Here is a 22,936-nt window from a genome sequence, read left to right as displayed (position 1 = left end):
GTAACATATGTTTATTCTTATAATTACTATTACAGTGGAATTATTTTAATCCAGAATGAATGGAATCTTGGAGATGCTGGTTTATCAGATATTCCGGATTATCGGATTGTCATAGAAAATGATGTCCAGGCCAGCGTTTTGTTTTCACGGTTAGGCGTCACGCTGCAAAAAATTGTCAAAGCAAAAAAACAAACAACTACTGACCCTATTACTATCAACGGTTCAATCCACATGTTCGTTTTTCAGCACGGACACGCGCAAAGTTGAACGCGGTAAAAAAAAACGGAACATTCATCATCAGATTCCGATCTGCGGCAGGAAATTGCCCATAGAAGTCAATGGAGATCTGAAAAACCCGTTCAATTTGGATCAACATCAGACTTCTTTTACCTGGCTCCACCCTAAACATGGCCGCTTGGGTCAGCTGACCAGGCATGATATTATCAGAGATAGGTGGCTGCCACTACTGGCGCTGCTTATCTCAGGATCACCAAAATAATCTTGTAGCTTGAAATCTAATCTGTACAATCCTTCTGTGGACGGTCTGCTGGTCACCATAGGTATGAGATTGTCAGCTCATCTGCCTACAAATATCTCACATCTGGCCACCAAGTTACTAGAAAAGTCACAATGGTGTCCCGCGTCAGAAAGCATCATTTCTTGGCACCTGGCCGCGGCTTGGGGGGGGGGAGGGGGTAGTGAGATGGGACGTTTACAGGGGGTAGGAGGCAGCGCGGGAGATCTGTCAGTGACATTTGCAGATCACACAGGATGATGGAGATCTACCACCCGATACATGCGTGTGAACATCCTACACGCGTGATAGAGCCAATGGTGGATGTGGTCACATGACCTCTGGACTTGGCATCACATATGACAGCAAGTGGCCCACAGCGACTATATGATTTGGGCTCAGTTCACACATTTATGACGGAATCCATGCAACTATGGAGCCAAATGGCGACCGACGCGCCTCTATTGACTTTTATAATCGGTATGCCCCGGTTCCATTGAGGTTTTAGTCGTTTTGTTATCTTCCCTCCGCTTTGGATAATGAGGGGGATCCCCTTTATGACGTCCATATGTCCTATTATTTATTAGACAACACCTTTAAGGGTAAGTTCACACTGGGCGGAAACGCTACGTAACGGTACACAGCGTATCTGCCCCGGTGGCCGCAGGGAAATCCGGGCGAAAAACTGCATCAAAATGTGCAGTTTTTTGCCCGGAACGTCCGCTGCGGAAAACGGCAGCATCAGCCGGCCTGCTGCCAGGACGTCTCATCCCAGGAGACCTGTGATTGGCTGCAGCGGCGGTCACATGGGATGAAACGCCATCCCGGGAGGCCAGCCCTCTGATATCATCCAGGCCGGCCTCTTGGGGTGACGTTTCATCCCATGTGACCGCCGATACGGCCTGTGATTGGCTGCAGCAGTCACATGGATTGAAGCGTCATCCCAGGAGGCCGACCTGCAGAACGTCAGAGGTAAGTATAAGATTTTTTTTTTCTAAGTTGCGTTTTTTGCGGCATAATCGCTGCGATTCTGCCGCAAAAGTCGCAAACACTTGACTGTTTGTTGCAGGCTTTCGCAGGAAAAAAAACGCACACGAAGGTGCGTTTTTTTTATGTGTTTTTCGGTGCAGTTTTTACGTTTTGCTGTGTAAATAGCTGCGTTTTCAAGCTGCGGGTTTTGCTGGATGGTACTGTATTACTCTGCATTTTCGGATGCTGATATGTGCAGCAAAACCGCACGTAATACGCAACGTGTGCATTCGGCCTTATGCTGCTGATTTTCCGCAACAAAATACGTTGCGGAAAATCCGCAGTATTTAGACCATGTGTGAACTAGCCCTAAATCTACATTTATATAAATCTATAACAGACAATATATGAAAAACACAACATACGGCACTCGTCATAGAAGAGGTTTTATTATAAATATTGTGTAACAAGCTTTTTCATCACTACAAAAATATACAAGTAATCATATAGCATTAGATAACGGATTGCATGCGTCATCTCGCCGCAAGGCGGTCGGCATACAGGGACGTATACGGTATATAGTGTACAGGAAGCCATTGAGGGCAAGTCCACAATATCATCAGTAAATATAAGTCCTGTGATATCAAATTCAACCCTAATACGGCATATAGACAGGTCCTTTGCTGTATCTGCTTCTGGGAAACCAAGATGGCCACCATGACGCTTCCTACAGAATTGTCACCCAGCTTTTCCAGACTCCTGAATGGCAGATATGGCTTCAACCCGCCTCTTATTAGTGCATACCTAGGCAGGTCAGCTGTTTAGGACTCTAGAAAAGCTGGGCGATAAGTTGTAGCTGTAGATTGCCGGAAACAGATATAACTAATTTGCCTGCGGTTACATCTCCCGCAGCGTCCACAATAGCGTAGTTGACAATACTTTTGTTTCCGGAAAAAACGGAAACTTTACAGAATGGAGACATACGGAAACCAACTGCAACGGAACCATTACCATTGAAATCAATGGTAATGCAAACTGAAGCTATGGTTTCCGTTTGACTTGCCGTTCATCGGTTCCTCCGACAGAAAGGTTGAACAAAACCGATGGACGGACGCCTGAAGCTGATGTGAACAGGCCCTAACCCAGTTTTGCATAAGAATACATATTTGCCGTTCAGGAATCGGGGAAAGCTGTGTGACAATCCCTGTGGGAGCTGTAATGGCCTCCATATTGGATTGCCGGAAACAGATATACGGCTTGAAATAACTAATTGTAAGGACTTAGGGGACGACTCAAGGAATTATATCTCATCTATAATAAAATGGATAAATTAATCAACATATTTCTCACAGAGAAAGGAATTTAGAAAGTCAATATAATACTGCGAGAGTCATATTACAAAAGAGGTTATGAGGCAGGACTGTAACCTAAAATATCTGTGAGTAGGGAGCAGTAGGGAGTTTTTCCATAATGAAAATGTATTTCTATTATAAACATAAAATACTAGGCCTCATTTTTAAAAAGTACCTCAGACAAGGAGTGGAGCAGTTACCCATAGCAACCTATCAGATCACTTCTTTCATTTTCTAACCTGCACTGGAAAAATGCAAGCTGGAATCTGATTGGTTGCCATGGACAACTGACCCAGTCTTTGCACTCATCCCTTTTCAATAGGCTCATAGTCAGAACCTCCATTTTGTTTAGGCAGCCATTTTCTCAGGTAAGAATTGTAGCTCACTAATGCACAAAGCAAGTAGACCATATCACTGTTATATTAAATATCGAACGAATTTATAGGCTACGTTATCACTGAGCATTGTTCAGTTATAAAATGGCTGACTCCACAGTGACTACTGAACGAGATTCTGTCAAGAACTGCCACCAAAATGTACCCGAATTCTGGCACAAAACCGGCGTACATGTTATTCCCCAAATTTATTTTGTGTTTTAGACCTTTCATGACCATTTTGAAAAGTGTCTGTAAAAGGGAGTGTCGATAAGAGATTTTCAATGCGCCAAATTTTGTACGCCATTTTGTTGCTCCAAATTAATTGTGTAACGTGAAAGAGAAAAATGTCCGACGTGTCGAGCGGGTTGAGCCAAATTTATAATTCCACGTTTGGCATTTTCGTAAATTTGGCGCAATGACTGCCATTTGCCGCCTCATAAAATGATTAATTGATAAATCTCCTCCAATGTCTGCACGGAGTTTGTTTTTTGTGATCATTCAGTACATCAGACATGGTTGTTCTCCAACCACAGGCTCTCCAGCTAGTCTAGAACTACAACCCCCAGCATTCCCTGGCAGCCTGTTATGGTCAGGGCATGCTGGGAGTTGTAGTTTTGCAACAGCGTATGTATTAAAAACTTACTGCACCCCCGTCTTTTAGGAGCTCAGATAAGCTGTTATGGTCAAAAACTTTCTTGACTGTTTCCAATGACAACCAGCAGAATTGTGAACGCAGTGTCACATGGCCGCGTGCATTTATTTCGATGAGCCCGGACTTGCCCGTTCTTTCTGCGGTCCAGGCTCCTGGGCCATGTACGGACCGTGGAAACCGCCGTCGTGTGCGTGTGACCATAGAGATGAATGGGGCCGCAATTCTCCGGTGGATTTTCGGGGGAATTGCAGTCGCAAAGGCACTTTTGTGTGCATGGGGCCTGGTCAAGCAGAAAAAAAATCTGCCTCCAAATTTAATTCAGGATTTTGGAGGCCGTTTTTAAAATGCAGGCGGTTTTTGAAGCGGTTCATGAGGCAGATTTTGTGGTATTTTTTCTTTATCTGTAAGGGTATGTTCACACGACCCATTTTCAGCCGTTTTCAGGCCGTAAACCCCCCCGAAAAACGGATAAAAATGCGGGGGCTAAACGCCTTCAAACATCTGCCTATTGATGTCAATGGAATAAACGGCGTTCCGTTCTCACGGGGCGTTTTATACGCTGCCATTTTTAAAAACGGACGCATAAAAAAACGCCTCATAAAAAGAAGTGCACGTCACTTCTCGAGCTGTTTTTGGAGCCGTTTTTCATTGACTCAATAGAAAAACGGCTCCAAAAACGGCTCCGGATTTTACAGCCGTTTTTTGTTAAACGTGTGAACATATCCTTAAATCCGCTAGCGTGTTTTTTTCAAAATCGCACATGGCGAGTAGAAAAAAAAATTGCCTCAAAATTCCTTTTTTTGAGGCAGATTTTGAAATACAAGCAGTTTGTGGTTTTTTTTTGACAATTTTTTTGTCTTTTTTGTTACGCATTTTTCTAGTGTTTTTGTTTTCATTTAGCAAATGCAAAAACTGCGGCCAAAAAATGGCTTAAAAAAACCCTCCAAATTAACGGCGCATTTTTTCCGCCTGTTTCCCATTGAAATGAATAGGAGGCAGATTTAGGGCATTTTTTTTTTTACGCTTATTCCGATGCGAAAACTCTGTGTGAACACGCCCATAATGCGTTTTGCTTGGTCCTGTTTTTTACGAGTTTATCTCATCGTTACATCTATTTCCAAACTTTAAAAAAAACAAAAAAACATCGGCAGATCTGCGATGATGGGAGATAATATCGGATTCCTCCATTTCATGGCATGTGCGCGGTCTCCGTCCTGCACAGCTTTCAAGGTTTCTGTATCTCCTCTGAAAATATAAAAAAAAGCGCAGTCCCGGGCAGCGTCCGCTATCTGTACGATGACGAGGAAACGCCATTTATGTCAGACAGGACTGAACCGTTGAGTCTGTGATCCCGACTGTTTACATGAAGGTTCTTCAGTCTGTCTTCAAGAATCTTCAGCTCCTCAGCTAGGCTGGCCACCGGAGGGCGCTGGTTGTCACCCTGCCAAGAGAAGAAGAAAACGTCTTATTAAAAAATGTAAATTTTTTGACAGCCAGAAAAATGTGGCAGATTTTAAATTGCCTGCGTTTGATTATTTTTTTTTTGCGTTATTCGTTGCATATTTTGCCGGCAGCCGTTGAATTTAATGCAAAAGCCGCAAGCAAAAAAAAACGCCCCAAACAATGATCAAAACGAGCGCCGCAGTTATTTTCTGCCTCCTCTTGATTTAAATGAGAGATCAGAGGCGAAAAACGGGGATCGACAAAAAGCCACCCGGAAAATTACGCCCATTGGCGTGTTTTTTTAAAGCTGATTCTGGCACGGTTTCCGCGATAAAATCAGTGGCAAAAAGCTGTGTGAACTGACCCTTAGGGATGTTACTGTACATCGATGCTTTTAAAATTCTGTTGGTTGCCTTTGGAAACAGACAACAGTTTAGCTCCTCCCTGCCATCAGACATGTGACCTAACCAATCAGCTCTGTGTATCTGAGCTCCCACAATGCATTGCTGTCAGCAGAAATCTGAATTTGGCTTTAGACGTGACTGGGGGATAAATATGAGGTAACTCCAGATCTGTACAGGAGAAGTAAAGCGCAGACGTTACAATGTCGGCCTGTATCTTACCTGTGCGACGTTAAGGCTATGTTCACACGCTTAACAAGAAACGGCTGAAAATAGCCCGTTGTGAACATAGCCTTATACGACAGGAACTGATGTGGAGAAGTGGAGTGTAACTTTAGGGATTGTTCACACGTAAAGGATTTGCTGCGGAAAATTAGACAATCTGCTGCGGAAAATCCGCACCATCTCATGCGGTTTTCACTGCAGAAAATAGTGAAGATTTTTGCGTTTTTTTTTTTTTTTAAGCGCTCTGCGATGGTGATATTTCTTCTTCCTGGGATGTCATTTCCACCCCCTGTTAGAAATTCTGCAGTACATTGTAGTTGTTCCTCATTGATTTCTACGGGGAAAAACGGCCGAAAATAGGTCTTGTGAACATACCCTAACTGTTCCAAACTGATCGGCTGCAGTCCTATAAATGCAGATCTCCGTTTACAGAGTGAGTGTAAAATGTAATCTTGACCTCGTGGTGGGGGTATTATGGGTTTGGCCCAATCTTTGTGACAGAAATGATCTCATAAGGCCGTGTTCCCACATAGCGTAAACGCTGAGGAATTTCCGCAACGCAGCATTTACGGTATCAGAAAAGCGAATGAGGTTTAGAAAACCTCATGCGCACGCTGCGTGTCCCGTGGCGGGGATTGGCTGCAGCGGGTCACATGGATGAACAGGTACTTCATATCTGCAGGAAAATGAACAAAGGTCGGCAGGGACCGAAACACGGGCGCTGGCGCGAGTATTTTTTTTAATTTATTTTTTTATAACATATCCTGTAGCCAGATTAATTTCTTAAAGGGTAACTAAACTTTCCAAAAAAACTTTTGACATGTCATAGTGACACGTCAGAAGTTTTGATTGGTGGGGGTCCGAGCACTGAGACCCCCACCGATCGCTAAAACGAAGCGGCAGAAACGCTTAGTTTCTGATTTGGTTTTCTTCGGCACAGAGTACGGGTTCAATTGAAAGTCTACGAGGAAAGACGATCAGAAACAAAGCGGCACTGCCCACCCAAGCACTTTTGTCGCGTCGTTTAAGCGATCGATGGGGGTCTCAGTGCTCGGACCCCCACCAATCAAAACTTCTGGCATGTCAAAAGTTTTTTGGAAAGTTTAGTTGCCCATTTGAAAAAAATAAAAAAATCTGGCTGCATGATATAATGTAAAAAAATTAATAAAATACTTGCCACCGAAATCTGCACTGTGTGAACAAGGCCTAAATATCACGGGTAGTTAAAACTAAACGCCATAATAGTAAGATTCATACAACTTGGTTATATTTTCGGGGGAAATTTTCCATAACCAACATCGTCTGTCATACATGAAAGTCGCTCGCAAGCTAAAAAAAAAATTGTGGACCACTGATGTGAACTACAATATTTCTTGTCCTTACAAGTTGCTGTTGAGTTTCTGCACCAGCAGGGGGCAGGCTCCTACAGGACAGCTGTGTTCTTACCAAAGCAGCAATGCCTTGAAGGACAATGTGATAAGACTAAGAAGAAGAACTTTACAGGAAAATATCAGCATTCTAGGACCATAAAATGACCCATATCTGGTCTTGGTTAAAATAAAAAAATAGATATATTACACATTTGAGTTTTACCTGAAATTCGGTAGCAGAACGCAAGTAGCAACGCTTCCATAAGCTGACCCAGGGCCCCACACACAGGGGAAGCAGAAGGTCCACCGTGGGGTATTCCCAGGAGATGTGGCTCCTAAACTGCTTCTCTTCTTCCAGCAAGCTCTCTACAGACTGGGAGCGGCGCGCCCCTCTCCTCGACACCGTGACGCTTTTTCTTGGGAAGAATGGAGACTGTAATACGAGCACGCCTTTGGAAAGTAGATACACGTTGCAGGGGTCGGAGACATCCAACTTGTAGTAGAAGAGAAGACAATAAATAGCTCAGTGGTAAATTCAGTCAACCTCAATATCCCGCTTCACAGGGGTCCAGGATTCATTGCCCAGCCCAACATTCACTAACCCCAGGATAGGTGATAAATATCTTATCAGTGGGGGTCCGGCCGCTGGGACCCCCACCGATCACGAGAACGGGCTTACCTTGCAGTTCCCGGGTGCCCCATAGGAATGGTGCGGTGGTGCGCATTTCTGTGGGTCTGCCGAGCGATATATGCGCTTTACTGATTAATGGGTTTGGACGTATCCGTGGCAACCTGAATACTAACATCATTGTTTACAACAATGGGCATTGTTTTTAAAAAGTTTAGATGCCCTTTTACAAATAACCTGGATCTTACCTTGTCCGCGTTATGCAGGACTCCATTGCCATTTAATACTGCTTGTTCCCTGATGTGATACATGGGATTGCGGAACTGCTGTCTGCGCGAGTAGCGGTAGAACAGACTCCATTCCCAGACTGTGGGGGGAGCTGACTTGTAGTCTCCATTTAGTAATATCTTCTCGCACACAATGTCTCTCCAGCCATTTACTGGGGTGTAAGTCTGGCTAGATGAGTGCCGCTGAAACAAAACGGCAGATATCGGGTCATTGCAGCCGACGTAATGGTACATGTAAGGCTCAGTTCATATCACATTTTAGCCTTCCATCGGAATAATTCCTGATGTATACCTCTGACAGAAGGCCCGCTGTATAGCAGTATAGATGTATAGCTGTATAGCAGTATAGATGTATAGATGTATAGCAGTATAGATGTATAGCAGTATAGTAGTATAGTTGAATAGCAGTATAGCTGTATAGCAGTATAGTTGAATAGCAGTATAGCTGTATAGCAGTATAGCTGTATAGCTGTATAGCAGTATAGATGTATAGCAGTATAGATGTATAGCAGTATAGATGTATAGCTGTATAGCAGTATAGATGTATAGATGTATAGCAGTATAGATGTATAGCAGTATAGTAGTATAGATGTATAGTTGAATAGCAGTATAGCTGTATAGCTGTATAGCTGTATAGCTGTATAGCAGTATAGATGTATAGCAGTATAGCTGTATAGCAGTATAGATGTATAGCAGTATAGATGTATAGCAGTATAGATGTATAGTAGTATAGCTGTATAGCAGTATAGCTGTATAGCAGTATAGCAGTATAGCTGTATAGCAGTATAGCTGAATAGCAGTATAGCTGTATAGCTGCTCATACACGTGAGAGAAAAGTCGTCCAACTTGGCTGATTTTGACTATTTCGGCCGACGAGAGTTTCAAACATTTTAACGCCAACGACCATTTACGATGGCCGACGTCCGACTCCTGTCTGGGAAAAATGTCAACTGACTGCTTGGATTTTTGCGGCCATTGTCGGCTGAAAATACAAACATATGGCAAGATCGGCTGATAATCCGCCAGTTTGCGCGAGCCCTCTCTGCTTTCCTCATTTTTTCCTTTCATTTAAATTACATTCCTGATGTGCCAGTTTTGTCTGCCATCTTGACATTTGGATCGTTTGTATGAACGATCCGACGTACGATTGATCGACCACATTCCGGCCGATACTTCTATTATTCGTGTTCCATTCAGTCACAGTAACAAACCATTATGGTCCTGGATATTACCTGGCTCCCCCTGATACGGTCCCAGTGGCAGTTGTGGGTGAAAGTGCTGCAGAACAGGTTGTAAGTGCTGTCGTGTAAAGCCAGGAGATAAGACTCGGTGAACTCGAAGGCGGTCGGAAACTGCTGCAAACACTGCCAGACGCAGTCCAGGAACAGCAAAAACACTGGGGACTGCAAGACAGAGTACAACAGGGATGCGACAGTCCGTATGATGTCATCATGTCTTCTACCATGTACATTATGTCATACGTCTCCCGTCCGCCAAGTGAAAAGCCCTCACGATAGATCACACCCATGGCGTACACATGAGATACTTGTCATGAACCCAAAGACTTTGACGGGGTCTACTGAAGATTTACTATGTACTCGAAATATCTGAATGTTCCTCATGGAAATCAAAGGTCGGATGTGTGAGATTTTAACATGTTCAATCCTATGTGGGGATAAGTGGCACTAGAGCTTGCTAACAGCCGCTGATCTCTGTCCTATCAAAACAGCGTTGCCATTTTGCCATATCTATAGGGTGGTAGAACACACCTCAAAGTTACAAAGAGCCAACCCTGAGAGTAGTAGTGCGGAGGGGGTCGGTTATATACAAAAGAGATCATCCCCTTCACAGTGTTTCCATCCCATCACACGGGCCGCCATTTGTAAATGGTACAGATATGTAGTAAAAGATTCATTTTAGAAAATACACAAATGAAGTCGGCATAAAAAAGGGTCACAACAATAAAGTCTATGTCACAACGTGTCGGGTTATGACGTCACAAAGTGTCCGTGTCACAAAAATGTAACGTCCACAAAATGGTATTCTGACCCAAAAAGTCTCTGTGCCGCAGAATGCTGGTGTCATAAAAATTGTATCCTATATCCAGAATTTATGTTCAATGGACAAGGAATCCATCGGAGACCTTGCTAGTCTGACCAATCATGTGCCAGTTTATATCTTCCCATCATAATCCCAGTAATGTGGGACTCCTTTATTTCTTGATTAGTGACCAAGGAACATTTACATGGCGGATTGGCTAATCGGAGAGCGCGGTTTTACCGGTTCAAAAGGGAAGCAGAAATCCACAAGCGCAACCTATTATTGCGGATTTTGCTGCCGCTCCCGTGGCAATGCTTCCCTGGTCCGCCACCAGTATCGTCACGTGCCCGCTACTGCCAATCACTGGCGCAGCAGTCGCATGGGAATGCTGGGTGTGCAGAGACTGGTGGTGGCTGTAAGGTTTTTGCACAATGAGTAGTTTTGATTTGTGAACCAGTTCTAGTTGACTCTGCCGCAAGCTACGTCCTCGTCCTTGTCAGTAAACACGTTATTGTCATGGTCACTCACCTCTTCCTTGTCTGACTGTTTGAAGTGATTAATCCTCTGCATGAAGGGATGCCCAGACGAGACCCATTCCTTCTGAACCAAACTCTGGAAGCCAGACAAGGTTCTTGAGTGGGGGTCCGATAACACCTGCACCAAGGACGCCAGCAGACAATTGACATCACGGTCCTCGGGTTCTGCGGTGTGACAGGGGAGGGATATACGTTATAATACTTTATACAGCGGTGGACTGAACAGTCAGCAGGGGGTCGTCTGACGTTACAGCAAACGGGAACAATGGAGTCTGGTGCCGATCACAACAAGATATATCCTAAAATACATGACTACTGGGAATCTCGCGCTTCGGTAGATACAACATGGGTCATGTACCATCTGGGTTTGCAGCTGGAAGGACCAAGTTCCTTAATCTGTAGAATAGGGTGCCCCCTTGGTGGGTTCACTATCTCCCCTTTGCCATGGCATCGTCCTGATAAGTCTGTTAGATGCTATTAATCCATATTTTAGCAGACAGTGTCTGTCCTATACTGAGAAATACACTTCTGTAACACCAGGGACACACCACGATTGGGCACATTGTTCAGCGTATAAATCGGGAAATACTCCCAACATATGATGCGCCTAATGTGCCCATAAAGTTCTGTTGGCCAAACCTATGTCCTTTTCTCATACCTCTCTAGCTGTTACGTTGTGTATTTATTTATTTATTTTTTTAAATGTATTAAACGTATTCAACTATGTCTTTTATATGTTTGGACACTAAGCGTAGGATTGGAGGTGCAAACGCCGTGTGCTTAGGCATATCAGAGCAGTGGCACTCTCATCAGAAGTGACTGGTGATGTGCCGCACATCGCTTTGCAAGACCCCGGTCTTATATCTGCTATTAACTTCTATTGTGAAAAATTTATATAGCACAAAAAAAATGGCACTTGTGAAATATTTTTTTTACTCTACACATTTTTTATTTTGTTAATAGAAACTTTATTTCACTGTATTAAGTTATTTTTAATAGGCATTCAGTCATGGCAGACCTGGGGATCTTTTATTAGCCCCCCGGCTGCTATGGCAATTCATCAGCGTCCGGCGATCGTGTTCATGGGCCACCGACAGTTGACAGAGAGAGCCCTGGCCGTGTCAAACCACCCCGGCATTTAAAGGGTTAAACGGCTAGGATAAAAGGTATCTTTGATCCCGGCCATTGCAGCGGAAGCCCAGCTGGCAGTCACAGCCGGGTTCCCAGTGGTAATTGCTTCTGTGCCTGTGTGACCCTTCCTATGATATACGTGATCATCTGGGAAGGGCCTAAGGCAACAGTCAGAAAAGGCTGTTATTTGGGCACTGTATGGTATGATTATATCTACACTATATGATTGGGCACTATATGGTACACAATAAGTGGGGCCTCAATAGAAGGTACTGATCAGGGCAACATCCAACCTGTGTGCACTTCACATCTGTTACACCAAAACTCCTGTGTATAAGTAGGACAATAGAACCATCTGGTTATTATTATACGGTGTAGTTTACCTTGAAGGACAATAGATCTATTCCGTTCGCTTAACAACGTGGACACTTCACTGGCTTTCTTAAGACATGACCTGAAACGGAGATGAAAGCATGTATATATGTAATATACAGTCATGCCATATTCACACAGGTCCACGTAGGCCCTGTCTTAAATTGTAGGAATAGGATGGAAAATAAAGTCTTGCTATGGTAGTAATATAGCGCCATCATGTGCTGGAATCCATGATCTATACTAACCTGATGAAGGCTAAAGAGGATTTCCACCCAACATGTAAAATTGGCCGTACATTAGTGGATTATTATGCGGGTGGAAATTGTTAGTTACTGGAGTTGTGCACTTTGCTGAGAGTATTACTGGTTGCCGGGTCAGGTCATCATCCAGTGCGTCAGCAGGTAAGGTATTGAGTTGTGGTTACTGGATGTTGTACCAGTACAGCGGGAAGGCAGAACCACAGATAGGGATTGTCTCGGCAGAGCATGGTGTGTGTCCGGCCAGGGTAGTGCTGCAAACCTGAGCGAGAAATGCCAGGGTAGTTCTGCGGACGTGAGCCGGAAATGCCAGGGTAGTTCTGCGGACCAGAGCCGCAAATGCCAGGGTAGTGCTGCGGACCAGAGCCGCAAATGCCAGGGTAGTGCTGCGGACCAGAGCCGGAAAGGCTAGGGTAGTGCTGCGGACCAGAGCCGGAAAGGCTAGGGTAGTGCTGCGGACCAGAGCTGGAAAGGCCAGGGTAGTGCTGTGGACCAGAGCCGGAAATGCTAGGGTAGTTCTGCAGACCAGAGCCGGAAATGCTAGGGTAGTGCTGCAGACCAGAGCCGGAAATGCTAGGGTAGTGCTGCAGACCAGAGCCGGAAATGCTAGGGTAGTGCTGCAGACCAGAGCCGGAAATGCTAGGGTAGTGCTGCAGACCAGAGCCGGAAATGCTAGGGTAGTGCTGCAGACCAAAGCCGGAAATGCCAGGGTAGTGCTGCAGACCAGAGCTGGAAATGTGGCAGAAATGCTATGTGATAAGAGCTTGCACCGAATTCTTGGTCCGGTAAAATGACTAAGTGATTATTAGGTGATTCTGTACAGGAAGGACATGAGACACGTAGAATTTCTAGAAATAAAGCTTCTCCACATTCTTCCTAAGTCCATGTTCATCCAGCTTGGCACTCGGGTAACTTTCCATCATACAACTCCGCACTCCGCTCACTTGCGGTTTATTTCCATCAGTTCCTGGCCAATGTGCATTGCTATTTGCCGATTCAGAGTCCTGGTACGGCTGAACTCCTTACATGCTGAAGTTTTGGATGACCACCTGACCCAGCAACCAAAGTGTTTCATTTCTCGGGGAGATAACCCAGTCTCTAAATGAATGGCCGGCAATGTAATGTATGGATGGGCCGGGTCCGCCAGATTGGCAGCTGCTCTTACTTAGTGGCTCTTCACTTGACTCGGGGTCCTGAGCGGGTACCCTTTCAGCTATGATGTCGATATACCTTAGTAGGGCATATGCACAGGGATTTTCATTATGGGACAACCTTTACCGGCTGCAGATTACTTACTATATGTCAACATTTCCAGCACGTAATATCTCTAAACTACCTTAGCAGTGCTTTTCTCCTCTTCTGTTTGATTTGTTTTCTTATTCCCCGGGGACCTGCACCAGTCCCAGAAATTACACATCGTGCACGAGTCAGTCCCTGCCCCCCCTCACGATCACTACTTTCCAAGAACATCCAGAGGCTGTACGTCTGTCTGACTGATATGAGAAGCTAGTCTTGTAACCCTGCTGCAATTTTATAAGATGTAACTCCTAAGGTAATTTATAGACATTACCTGACATGGTCCAGCCAGCGAGTTCCTTCCAGATTTGACAGCCACTTCTCACTAGGCACTGGTGTAGAGGTATCTAGAAGAAGTATTACATATTAGGGCCTGTTCACATCACCGTTCGCTTTCTGTTCCGGGGTCCGTCAGAGGTTTCCGTCCACAGCTTCCGTTTCAGTCACCATTGATCTCAATGGTGACGGAAACATCGCTAATGGTTTCGACTACGCTATTCCGTCGGAAAACCGGAGACCTGCCGGAATGGTGACGAACGGAAAACATTAGCGATGTTTCCGTCACCATTGATATCAATGGTGACTGAAACAGAAGCTGTGCTTTCACTTTCACTTTCCGTTGCGGGGTTCATCCGACGGAACCCTGGAACGGAAAGCGAACGGTGATGTGAACAGGCCCTTACTGACATTTTACATTGATTATAATTCCTATGGCTATGTTAGTATATTTCCACCTCCCACCTCCAAATTACGAGGTTTCCCATCCGTTCTGTTGGTTTGGGACTTCATAAAGATCTTGCAGAAATGGTCACTAATAAACTACAGCCTATAAATATGTTCCTCAACCTAAATAGTTAGATGGAAGCTGCAAAATGCTACAGGAAGGTCCGTCTCTATGTATTTAGGTCTACACGATCCTATCGCCAAACATCGAGGTAAATGCTGTATTTCTACTCAATAAGTACTGGACAGACTTCTCCAACTGCGTTTTCAGTCATGTAGTATTATTATGAAGCTCCCAAACGCAGCTTGACTGGAAAACTTTTCAATCCATTCTGGCCTATAGGGGGCAGTATTATAGTACTTAGTACTGTGATGATAAAGATAGTCTTCATAGTATCTCAAGATAATGGTTGAATGGGCTTGACAACCAAGTTTCTGAGCAGGCAATGCACTCAAAGTAGCTGTCACTTTATGCCTTTTTACACCGGGCCGATAAGCGGCCGGTGCAGCGAGCGCCGATCAACGAGACATCGTTGATCGGCGCTCGTTTGCTTTTGTCACACGGAGCTATGGATGGAGACGATCGTCTGCCCGATAATCGTCCAGTGTAAAACCCCCTTTACCCATACAAAGTGCATTGCGCAGCAGGGGGCGACACTGAGCTCAGGAGAAAGTTTATGAGGAATGATGGAATTAACATTGACAATCCCTATTTGTTACCATGTCAATAGGGAATGTTTATGGCACCATTGGAGGGGAATGATTGACCTCCCATATAGCAGGGGTTATACATTGGACATTTCCTGGAACATGTCTCTATTATTAACGTCAATGTATAGATCCAGTAATCTGTCTGATAGTCACTTAATGGAGGCCGGCTGGAGGGACGCTCATCCCTTGGGAATGATCACTTTTATAAATCATTTTTCGTTCTTCCGTTTAGACTTCCTCTGGATCAATTAAAATGCAATAACTCGCTCATGAATGATCGATACAGACTTAAAAGGAAGCTTTAATTGAAGCGGGTCTTGTTCTACTGCTTCTTTCATAGGGGGATGTATCTATGGACTGTCTACTTTCCAAACGGCAGGGACAATTAAAGGGACTCTAAACCTAATCCCCATTGGAGGTGCATGATTGTATGGCCAAATGACTGTAGTACATATTGGACTGATTGTCTCCTGTTGGCCATGCACGATTCGGCCTTGAGCCCACGTAGGGAAAGACGAAAGATGAGTTTCGATTATCTGAAGGCCTTATTAACACATGATGAAGAATGGGGCTTCCCTCTGAGGATACCGCTCTATGGCTGACCTTTTTTTAGGATTTACATTAGTCTGATCTTGCCATAAGACCAGAATTGCTGCGCTGCCTCCGTTACTTACTAATCCTGTTGCCTTCATTCATATAATTTTTGAGGGGGTGCAGAGTTGGTGGCTTTTCCTCATCATTGAGATGAGATGTGGAAGTGTGGAGTGGAAAGAGGGACCTCAATATATAATAAGCCGTGAATACCTTGGCATCGCTTTTTTAGGTGTCACCGTGCCCCCCTAAGGCCCCATTTACATCACGTTTTTTTCTTATTACTCCTGACGTATACGCTAAGCGGAGATTGTAATGCTTGACTCACAGTGGCATCCGTCACCCAAAGACTATTAGGGCTTGTCCACACACAACCGAATTGCTGCAGAAAATTTCTGCAGTAATTCCGTTGAAGCTTTTACGGCAGAAAATGGTGCGTATCTTGCTGCGTTTTCCTCAATGTTGGGAGATGGTGACATCTCCTTTGAAAAATGCAGCAATTCAGTCCACTTTCCGCAGCAGGAATTGACATGCTGCGGTGTGAAAATTACTCATTGGAGGTCAATTTCTGCACCGAATTTTTACGCAGCGTGTGGATGAGATTTGATAAAATCTTATCCACTATGCTGCTACTGTACATTTTTTTTTTTTTTACATTTTAGCCTCGAAGCCTGGGTAAATTCACACGGGTCAGATTTTCTGCAAAAAAACACAACATTTAAAACTTATTGGGATTTTTTTTTTTTTAGTTCTCCATTGAACTCATATAAACTTATGCAGCAAAGTGGACGAGATTTAAAAAATATCATCCACACACTGCAGATTTTCCACCCACAGATCCGGGCGGAAAATCTGCAGCAATTACGCTACGTGTGCAGGGGGCCCTAAAACATAACATTCTGGCTGTCTGCAGCTGCCACTAGAGGGAGCATGAGTGCTTACTGCATACTTGATGCCGTTGTTTGCCGCCCTAGCTGATCTGCAAAAAGCTCTATATAGGACTGATGTAAGAGTTCCAAGTCCCACTCTGTTGACCATCACTGCACTAGAAGATATTAAACAGAGGTGCGTAGTGTAGTAGATGGTCTTACCACTACAACACAAGGCACGTAGCTTGAGGAAGGAGACCTGGATGTCCGCTACAGAAGGAAGGTCCTCACTCGTGTCAATAATCACACACTGTGAATGGCCGCCAAACAGCGATCTTATCGACCTGGAAAATCAAATCAATAATTAGTGACCAGTCTGAGGATTAAAGCACCGAATTTTGTTACAAAAAGCCCCGATGTATTCAGACAGAGGACCCACAGTGCCGTAGCGCCACGTATAAAATGACACAGAGGAAACGGAGACAATGACACGTAACCAAATACAAGGGAGAGGTGGATTTTCAAAGAAATCTCAGGACAGGAGGTCACGGCATGTAACCGGAGAATGACAGTAGACAGGGATGGATTACCTTACAGGAGTGTCACTTAGTAAAAGTATGTGACCAGTTATTTTCTAGTGTAAGTTATAAAGTAATTAGCTGTTCGTGACTGTATGAAGCGGAAAGGACAGAAGTGTGAGGTTTGTAAGGGAAGCCATTTCGTATATTGAATCACTATTGTTCAGAACGTAAACGGTTAAAGTAGCAGGAACGACGACTCGGGATGTTATGGGGGCAGGGGCTCTGTACGGTAATGAATGGAAGCAGCCATTGTATTGCTCCACATGATTTTCACGAGGGTGTATGCAACTGTTGCCTTTCTTAGAGGGGGGGGGGATAAGAAGTTGTGTGATGAACTAATACTTAAAGGTTATGTTCATGAAATAGGATCTACATAAAAAGTTGAGTCACTTTATAAATATGTTCCTTACTTTCGTAAGTTTGTCTGGGGCACTTTGAGGCCTCGCATTAGTTTGAGCTCACTGTCTCGCCCTAAACTGAAGGGTGGAGCGGGACTCCCGGATTTGGGGTTGTATCACCAAGCTGTTGTTCTTTCTAGAGCGATTGATTGGTTTCATAATGGCACCAAAAAAACAATGGGTGGGGATTGAGAGGTCCTTCATGGCGCTCTCTCTGAGATCGCTGCCATGGATCTTACCGGACCATCGCCCGGCCCTTCAGACCCTTCCTATGCTTACCCATCATTTTCTCACTGTATGGGACAGATTGATGGTCCGAAAGGGGCTGTCCCATAGACCAGGACTTCTTAGCCCTCTGTTTCATCATCCCAAGTTTCCACCAGCTGTAAACAAACCTACCTTTCTGAGCTGGACTGCTTCGGCAGATACTAGGCTGTGTCAGGTGATGTCGGATGGGGGTCGCCTCCCTCCGTTACATGTGTTGAGAGAGACCTGCCCAGAGAGGACTCTATCATGGTTGGAATATGCACAATTGTCTACTTTCCTGCACTCGGCTCTGCCGGATGGAATGTGTATCTCCACGACCACCTCCTTTGAGTCGCTACTGCTTTTACAGGAGTCACCTACTCCGCGTGATTTCCAAGATGTATGCCATTCTTTTGGAGACTTCTGTCACTCAGCCACCTGCATATGTTAGCGCTTGGGAGGAAGACCTCCATATCTTTGCTTGATTGGGACAGGGTTTTCCTTCTGACCCATAAAATGCCTATGGCATGTCCTGCCCAGGAGAAAAATTTTAAAATCTTGACCAGGTGGTACCGTTGCCCACAGATCTTGCATAAAATGTACCCAGAAGTGCCAGATGTCTGTTGGCGATGTGGCAATGAGACTGGCACGATGCTGCATATTTGGTGGTCATGCCCGGTATTGCAGACTTTTTGGAAAGCTGTATTTGACATCTACGCATTGATGGAGAGTGCTCCAATCATACCTACTCCTCAGATGGCTCTTTTATCCTTGATTCCGGGTCCCCTGCCAGGCATAAAAAAGGGCCTACTTAGGCATTTTCTGACGGCAGCGCGGACAGTCATTCCTAGGTACTGGAAGACCGCTTCTGTACCTACGATTGTTGAATGGGTTGCGGAAATGGATCTACTGTGTAGAATGGAGTCTCTTCTTGCGGAGGACAAGGGATGCTATGATACGGTTCTCTGTGGAACACATGGTCATCCTTCAAATCTGGTCCTCATTTCACTGATTGGCTGAGCTAGAGAATCCCACATGGTGGTGTGTATAGCCAGATCCCGAGTGGGCTTTCATCAGAAATAGGGGCGGTTCGATATTCCTTCTGTGGTGATGTCTCTGCTCCTAGTACTCCCTATACCCCTCATATGCCATGTGCCTGACTGTACAGTTTTCAAATGTATGTGACAACCGCCCCTGAGTAACAAGAATATTGATGTATATAAGCGATTGCTCCTATCTATATGATATGATATGACATGTTATGTTAAGATTGATTTTGAAAGTATTCATGCACTTTGTTCTTGTGTGTTTGTAAACTTTGCAATAAAAATCTAAATTAAAAAAAATAAAATAAAAATAAAAAAATAAATATGTTACACTACTTATCATGTACTGACCCTGCTTTACAGCCTGTATTATACTCCAGAGCTGCATTCACAATTCTGCTGGTTGTCATTTGAAACCCTCAACAAGCCTGTGGGCAGACAGACCCTCCTGTGCCTGGTGTAAAGACTGCACTTACCAGAATAAAAATTGTCATAACAAGCTCTGCTCAGACCCTAAATAAGCAAGGTATGCTGGGAGATTTCAGCTCTGAAGTCTGCACAATTGTGAATGCATCTCGGGCCTAAAATGCAACTGTAACTTGAGATCTGTGCATTAGAACTATTTATTATTAATAGATTTTCAACATCATTTTTTTGTTTGTTCTGCAGAAAGTTCTAGATACAGCACCTGGATACCAGCGCCATTTCTGGGGCCGAAGATGTGACAGGTACCTAATGATATGTTCGCTAACAAAAGCGTCTGCCCACATTGTGTATACTAAATGTGCTTGTGGTGCACTGACGGACTGTTGTGCTTACCTGACGTCCTCTTTGTCAGGGTCCGTGTTGTTCTGTAATCCTGCCGATCTCAGTAGATCACTGCCACTTGGGTGATGCCACGACCACCTCTAAGACCCCGGTACAAAATGACACCATCATGTTATAACTGCTGTACAATACATCACCCATTACCACCATTGCTATACATTCAGTTGGATGATACTCACAGGAATTCGCCTCTGCTGAAAGTGCGCAAACGTTTTTTTCAAGTTGTTGTCGAGCAGCTTGCAAGGAACCACAAAATACTTGGAAAGGCTGAAAATGTAGGAACATAAGGAACATTCAAAATCTAGTCATTAGATGGTAGTCCATTCCTCTATTGACAATAGAGGACAAAATGAAAAAAAAAAAAAAAAAAGTAACTTCCAAATCTAAGCCATTCTACTATCGGATTTGCATGTTTTGTCCATTTTGACATAAGTAACTTTTAGGCTTTGTTCACATCTGCGTCCCATTACTCTGCTCCGTCATCTGAGCTGAACACACAGGACTGCTGTGCCGGATCCGTCACATGACCTATACCAACAGAACCCATTGATTTTAAAATGGGTTTCATCGGATTTCTGTCACGGTGTCCGTCATTTTCCTGGACAAAATAGCGCTGCATGCTGTGCTATTTCGTCTGGGATTTTCGCCAGATCTGCACAGATGTGAACACGGCCTTAGTTGATATCTTACATATACTTCCTCTGCAGGTATGACCCCCCCTGTGTGCATATAAAACAAGTCATTTCTCCACCTAAACAGAGACAGGGCATCAATTACAGTGGAGAAATAGAGGGTGGAATTAGGAAGCGCTATATAGCAAACCTTCTTTCTGGTTTCATAATTATGGGTTTTGCTTCTGTTAAGTACATTTAGGGAGACCATATGAATAACTTTTACTGGAAAATACTGAACTACTACCATCTCAGATGTTCTGTCCTAGAATGAACCAGCGCTGGCCAAAAGTACTCCTGACAAAGCGCAGTCAGATGACACAGAGGTACCACATCCCAATACAGGAAGGGATTGTGGGTAAAAAATTTTTTTGCATGTAATTAAATTCTCAGCTTCATAGAGTTCCATTATAAACTACTGGTGTTAGGCTATGTTCACACTGAGTTTTTTGCAGGCGGAATTTCTGCCTCAAAATACCGTTTGGAAGTTTGAGGCAGATTTTCCTCTCCCTGCACGGCAATTTTTGCGGCAATTTTCGCCCGCGGCCATTGAGCACCGCGGGCATAAAACGCAGCGAAATACGCTTTCTCTGCCTCTCATTGAAGTCAATGGGACTTCATGGTACAGTGGCTTCATGGTACATGAAAAATGAATAAAAAAAAATGTTGCTCTCTTTTCCAAATATCAGAAGATCTTAAATGCTTGTGTTCATTTTGTAACCACATTACCTGGTGCAGGTGTCACAGCGCTCATTGAGGGGGGTTACTCTCCAGGCGGTTGCTCCCAGCCTTTTCATTTCATTCTCCCAGTCCGAAGCTGACTCAAACATACGTGTAGGATAGTCCATGAGTGCCGAACCTTCCCTTTTATCTAAGAAATTCAATAAACACCCATTAAGCATTACTAATGCTACGTACGTTGTATTACCGCGTACTGATCCCGAGTTACAGCCTGCATTTTAGGTCACACCTGCCTGCATTCACAATTCTGCAGAGCAAGGTCTGTGCAGACATTAAGCCAGCAGTAGATAGTGTGAGATTTCAGCTCTGAAGCCTACAGAATTGTGAATACAGCTGTGGACTATAATACAGGCTGTAACTCTGGATCAGTACACTTAAACATCAAGGAGTTGAACAATGAGTGTTGTTCAACGGGGTGTGGTCTTAATCTGGCACTACCCGAATCCCCGAATGGTCAGTCCGACCGTGCTGTAAAGTATATTCATGGCAGCCATATATACAAATCTGATAAATAAGGGCCAAGGATTAAATATCACCTCCCATCATGCTTCACTCCTCACCTAGGCTTCTTAACATGGCCTCCTGCTGCACCACTGAGCTTATGACCTGCTGGTTCTTAACCATGGTATTTGTCATCTACCAAAATGAAAGAGAAAAACAGGTCAGTACGTAAGATGCCATATTCTGTAACGGAGCACGGGACACTACTATGCCAGGTTTCTCTGTAATACTTAAAGGCATGGTAGGTTTACCCTTCTAATATGATCTATTGCATTTAAAGAAAACCTGTTGGCTCCCCTGACATGTCTGTTCACGTAAATACTTGTATTCCTCAAAGCGGCTGCTTCCGAGGCCCTGGAAGAAGGTCGAAATTCAGGGTCCGGCTGTTACTTGGTGTGCCGCATACATGCTTTTAACAAGTGTATCTTATAAGTATAATAAATTGCCCGTGTATTTTCAACACAAATATGGCAATTAGATCTTATGGCCCAAATTAGGAGATCCCAACACCCAGTGTCATTCCTAATGAGAAAATCTTTTAAGGCCTAAAACATTTCCTACAGTTAAAGCCTTAAATATCAGGAACCAGCGGGACTCGTGTGAGGGAGAACCACTGGCCTCCGAATACTCCATATTACTGCCTATGTTTTGAACCATAATCGCCTCTAGTTCGGATTGAAAAAGGGCTGAGGTCCTCTACTACACCACACAGGGGAGCTAACATCTTCTATACTACACCACACAGGAGAACAGACAGCTCTATACTACACTACACCACACAGGAGAGCTGACAGATCCTCTATACTACACCACACAGGAGAGCTGACAGCTCCTCTATACTACACCACACAGGAGAACTGACAGCTCCTCTATACTACACCACACAGGAGAACTGACAGCTCTTCTATACTACACCACACAGGAGAGCTGACAGCTCCTCTACACTACACCACACAGGAGAGCTGACAGATCCTCTATACTACACCACACAGGAGAGCTGACAGCTCCTCTATACTACACCACACAGGAGAACTGACAGCTCCTCTATACTACACCACACAGGAGAACTGACAGCTCTATACTACACTACACCACACAGGAGAGCTGACAGATCCTCTATACTACACCACACAGGAGAGCTGACAGCTCCTCTATACTAAACCACACAGGAGAACTG

The 22,936-nt window shown here is 44.4% G+C and overlaps 1 protein-coding gene and 1 long non-coding RNA gene across 5 annotated transcripts in view; one reads left to right on the top strand and one right to left on the bottom strand.

The window, feature by feature from the left end:
- LOC142664914 (uncharacterized) overlaps window positions 1–22,936 on the top strand; it is a 254,020-nt gene that overhangs the window by 99,723 nt on the left and 131,361 nt on the right. For all 4 annotated transcript variants that reach the window (XR_012851407.1, XR_012851409.1, XR_012851408.1 and 1 more), the window contains exon 4: window positions 19,688–19,746. This is a non-coding gene — a long non-coding RNA (uncharacterized LOC142664914). The remainder of the gene's footprint in view (window positions 1–19,687; window positions 19,747–22,936) is intronic.
- The window catches only part of MTMR11 (myotubularin related protein 11), a 43,270-nt gene continuing 22,247 nt past the window's right edge, over window positions 1,914–22,936 (bottom strand). Inside the window, exons 6-17 of the mRNA XM_075844344.1 lie at window positions 21,819–21,894; window positions 21,247–21,388; window positions 20,026–20,113; window positions 19,838–19,926; window positions 16,970–17,091; window positions 14,128–14,200; window positions 12,309–12,379; window positions 10,787–10,959; window positions 9,451–9,621; window positions 8,180–8,401; window positions 7,527–7,796; window positions 1,914–5,305 (exon numbers count right to left, since the gene is read on the bottom strand). Of these exons, the coding sequence (XP_075700459.1) occupies window positions 5,150–5,305; window positions 7,527–7,796; window positions 8,180–8,401; window positions 9,451–9,621; window positions 10,787–10,959; window positions 12,309–12,379; window positions 14,128–14,200; window positions 16,970–17,091; window positions 19,838–19,926; window positions 20,026–20,113; window positions 21,247–21,388; window positions 21,819–21,894 (1,653 nt within the window). The 3' untranslated portion in view covers window positions 1,914–5,149. The remainder of the gene's footprint in view (window positions 5,306–7,526; window positions 7,797–8,179; window positions 8,402–9,450; window positions 9,622–10,786; window positions 10,960–12,308; window positions 12,380–14,127; window positions 14,201–16,969; window positions 17,092–19,837; window positions 19,927–20,025; window positions 20,114–21,246; window positions 21,389–21,818; window positions 21,895–22,936) is intronic.

The sequence above is a fragment of the Rhinoderma darwinii genome, chromosome 12, assembly GCF_050947455.1.
Source record: "Rhinoderma darwinii isolate aRhiDar2 chromosome 12, aRhiDar2.hap1, whole genome shotgun sequence".
Lineage (NCBI taxonomy): Eukaryota > Metazoa > Chordata > Amphibia > Anura > Rhinodermatidae > Rhinoderma > Rhinoderma darwinii.
Note: the sequence above shows the minus strand (reverse complement) of the source record. Positions and strands in the feature narration are given on the sequence as shown.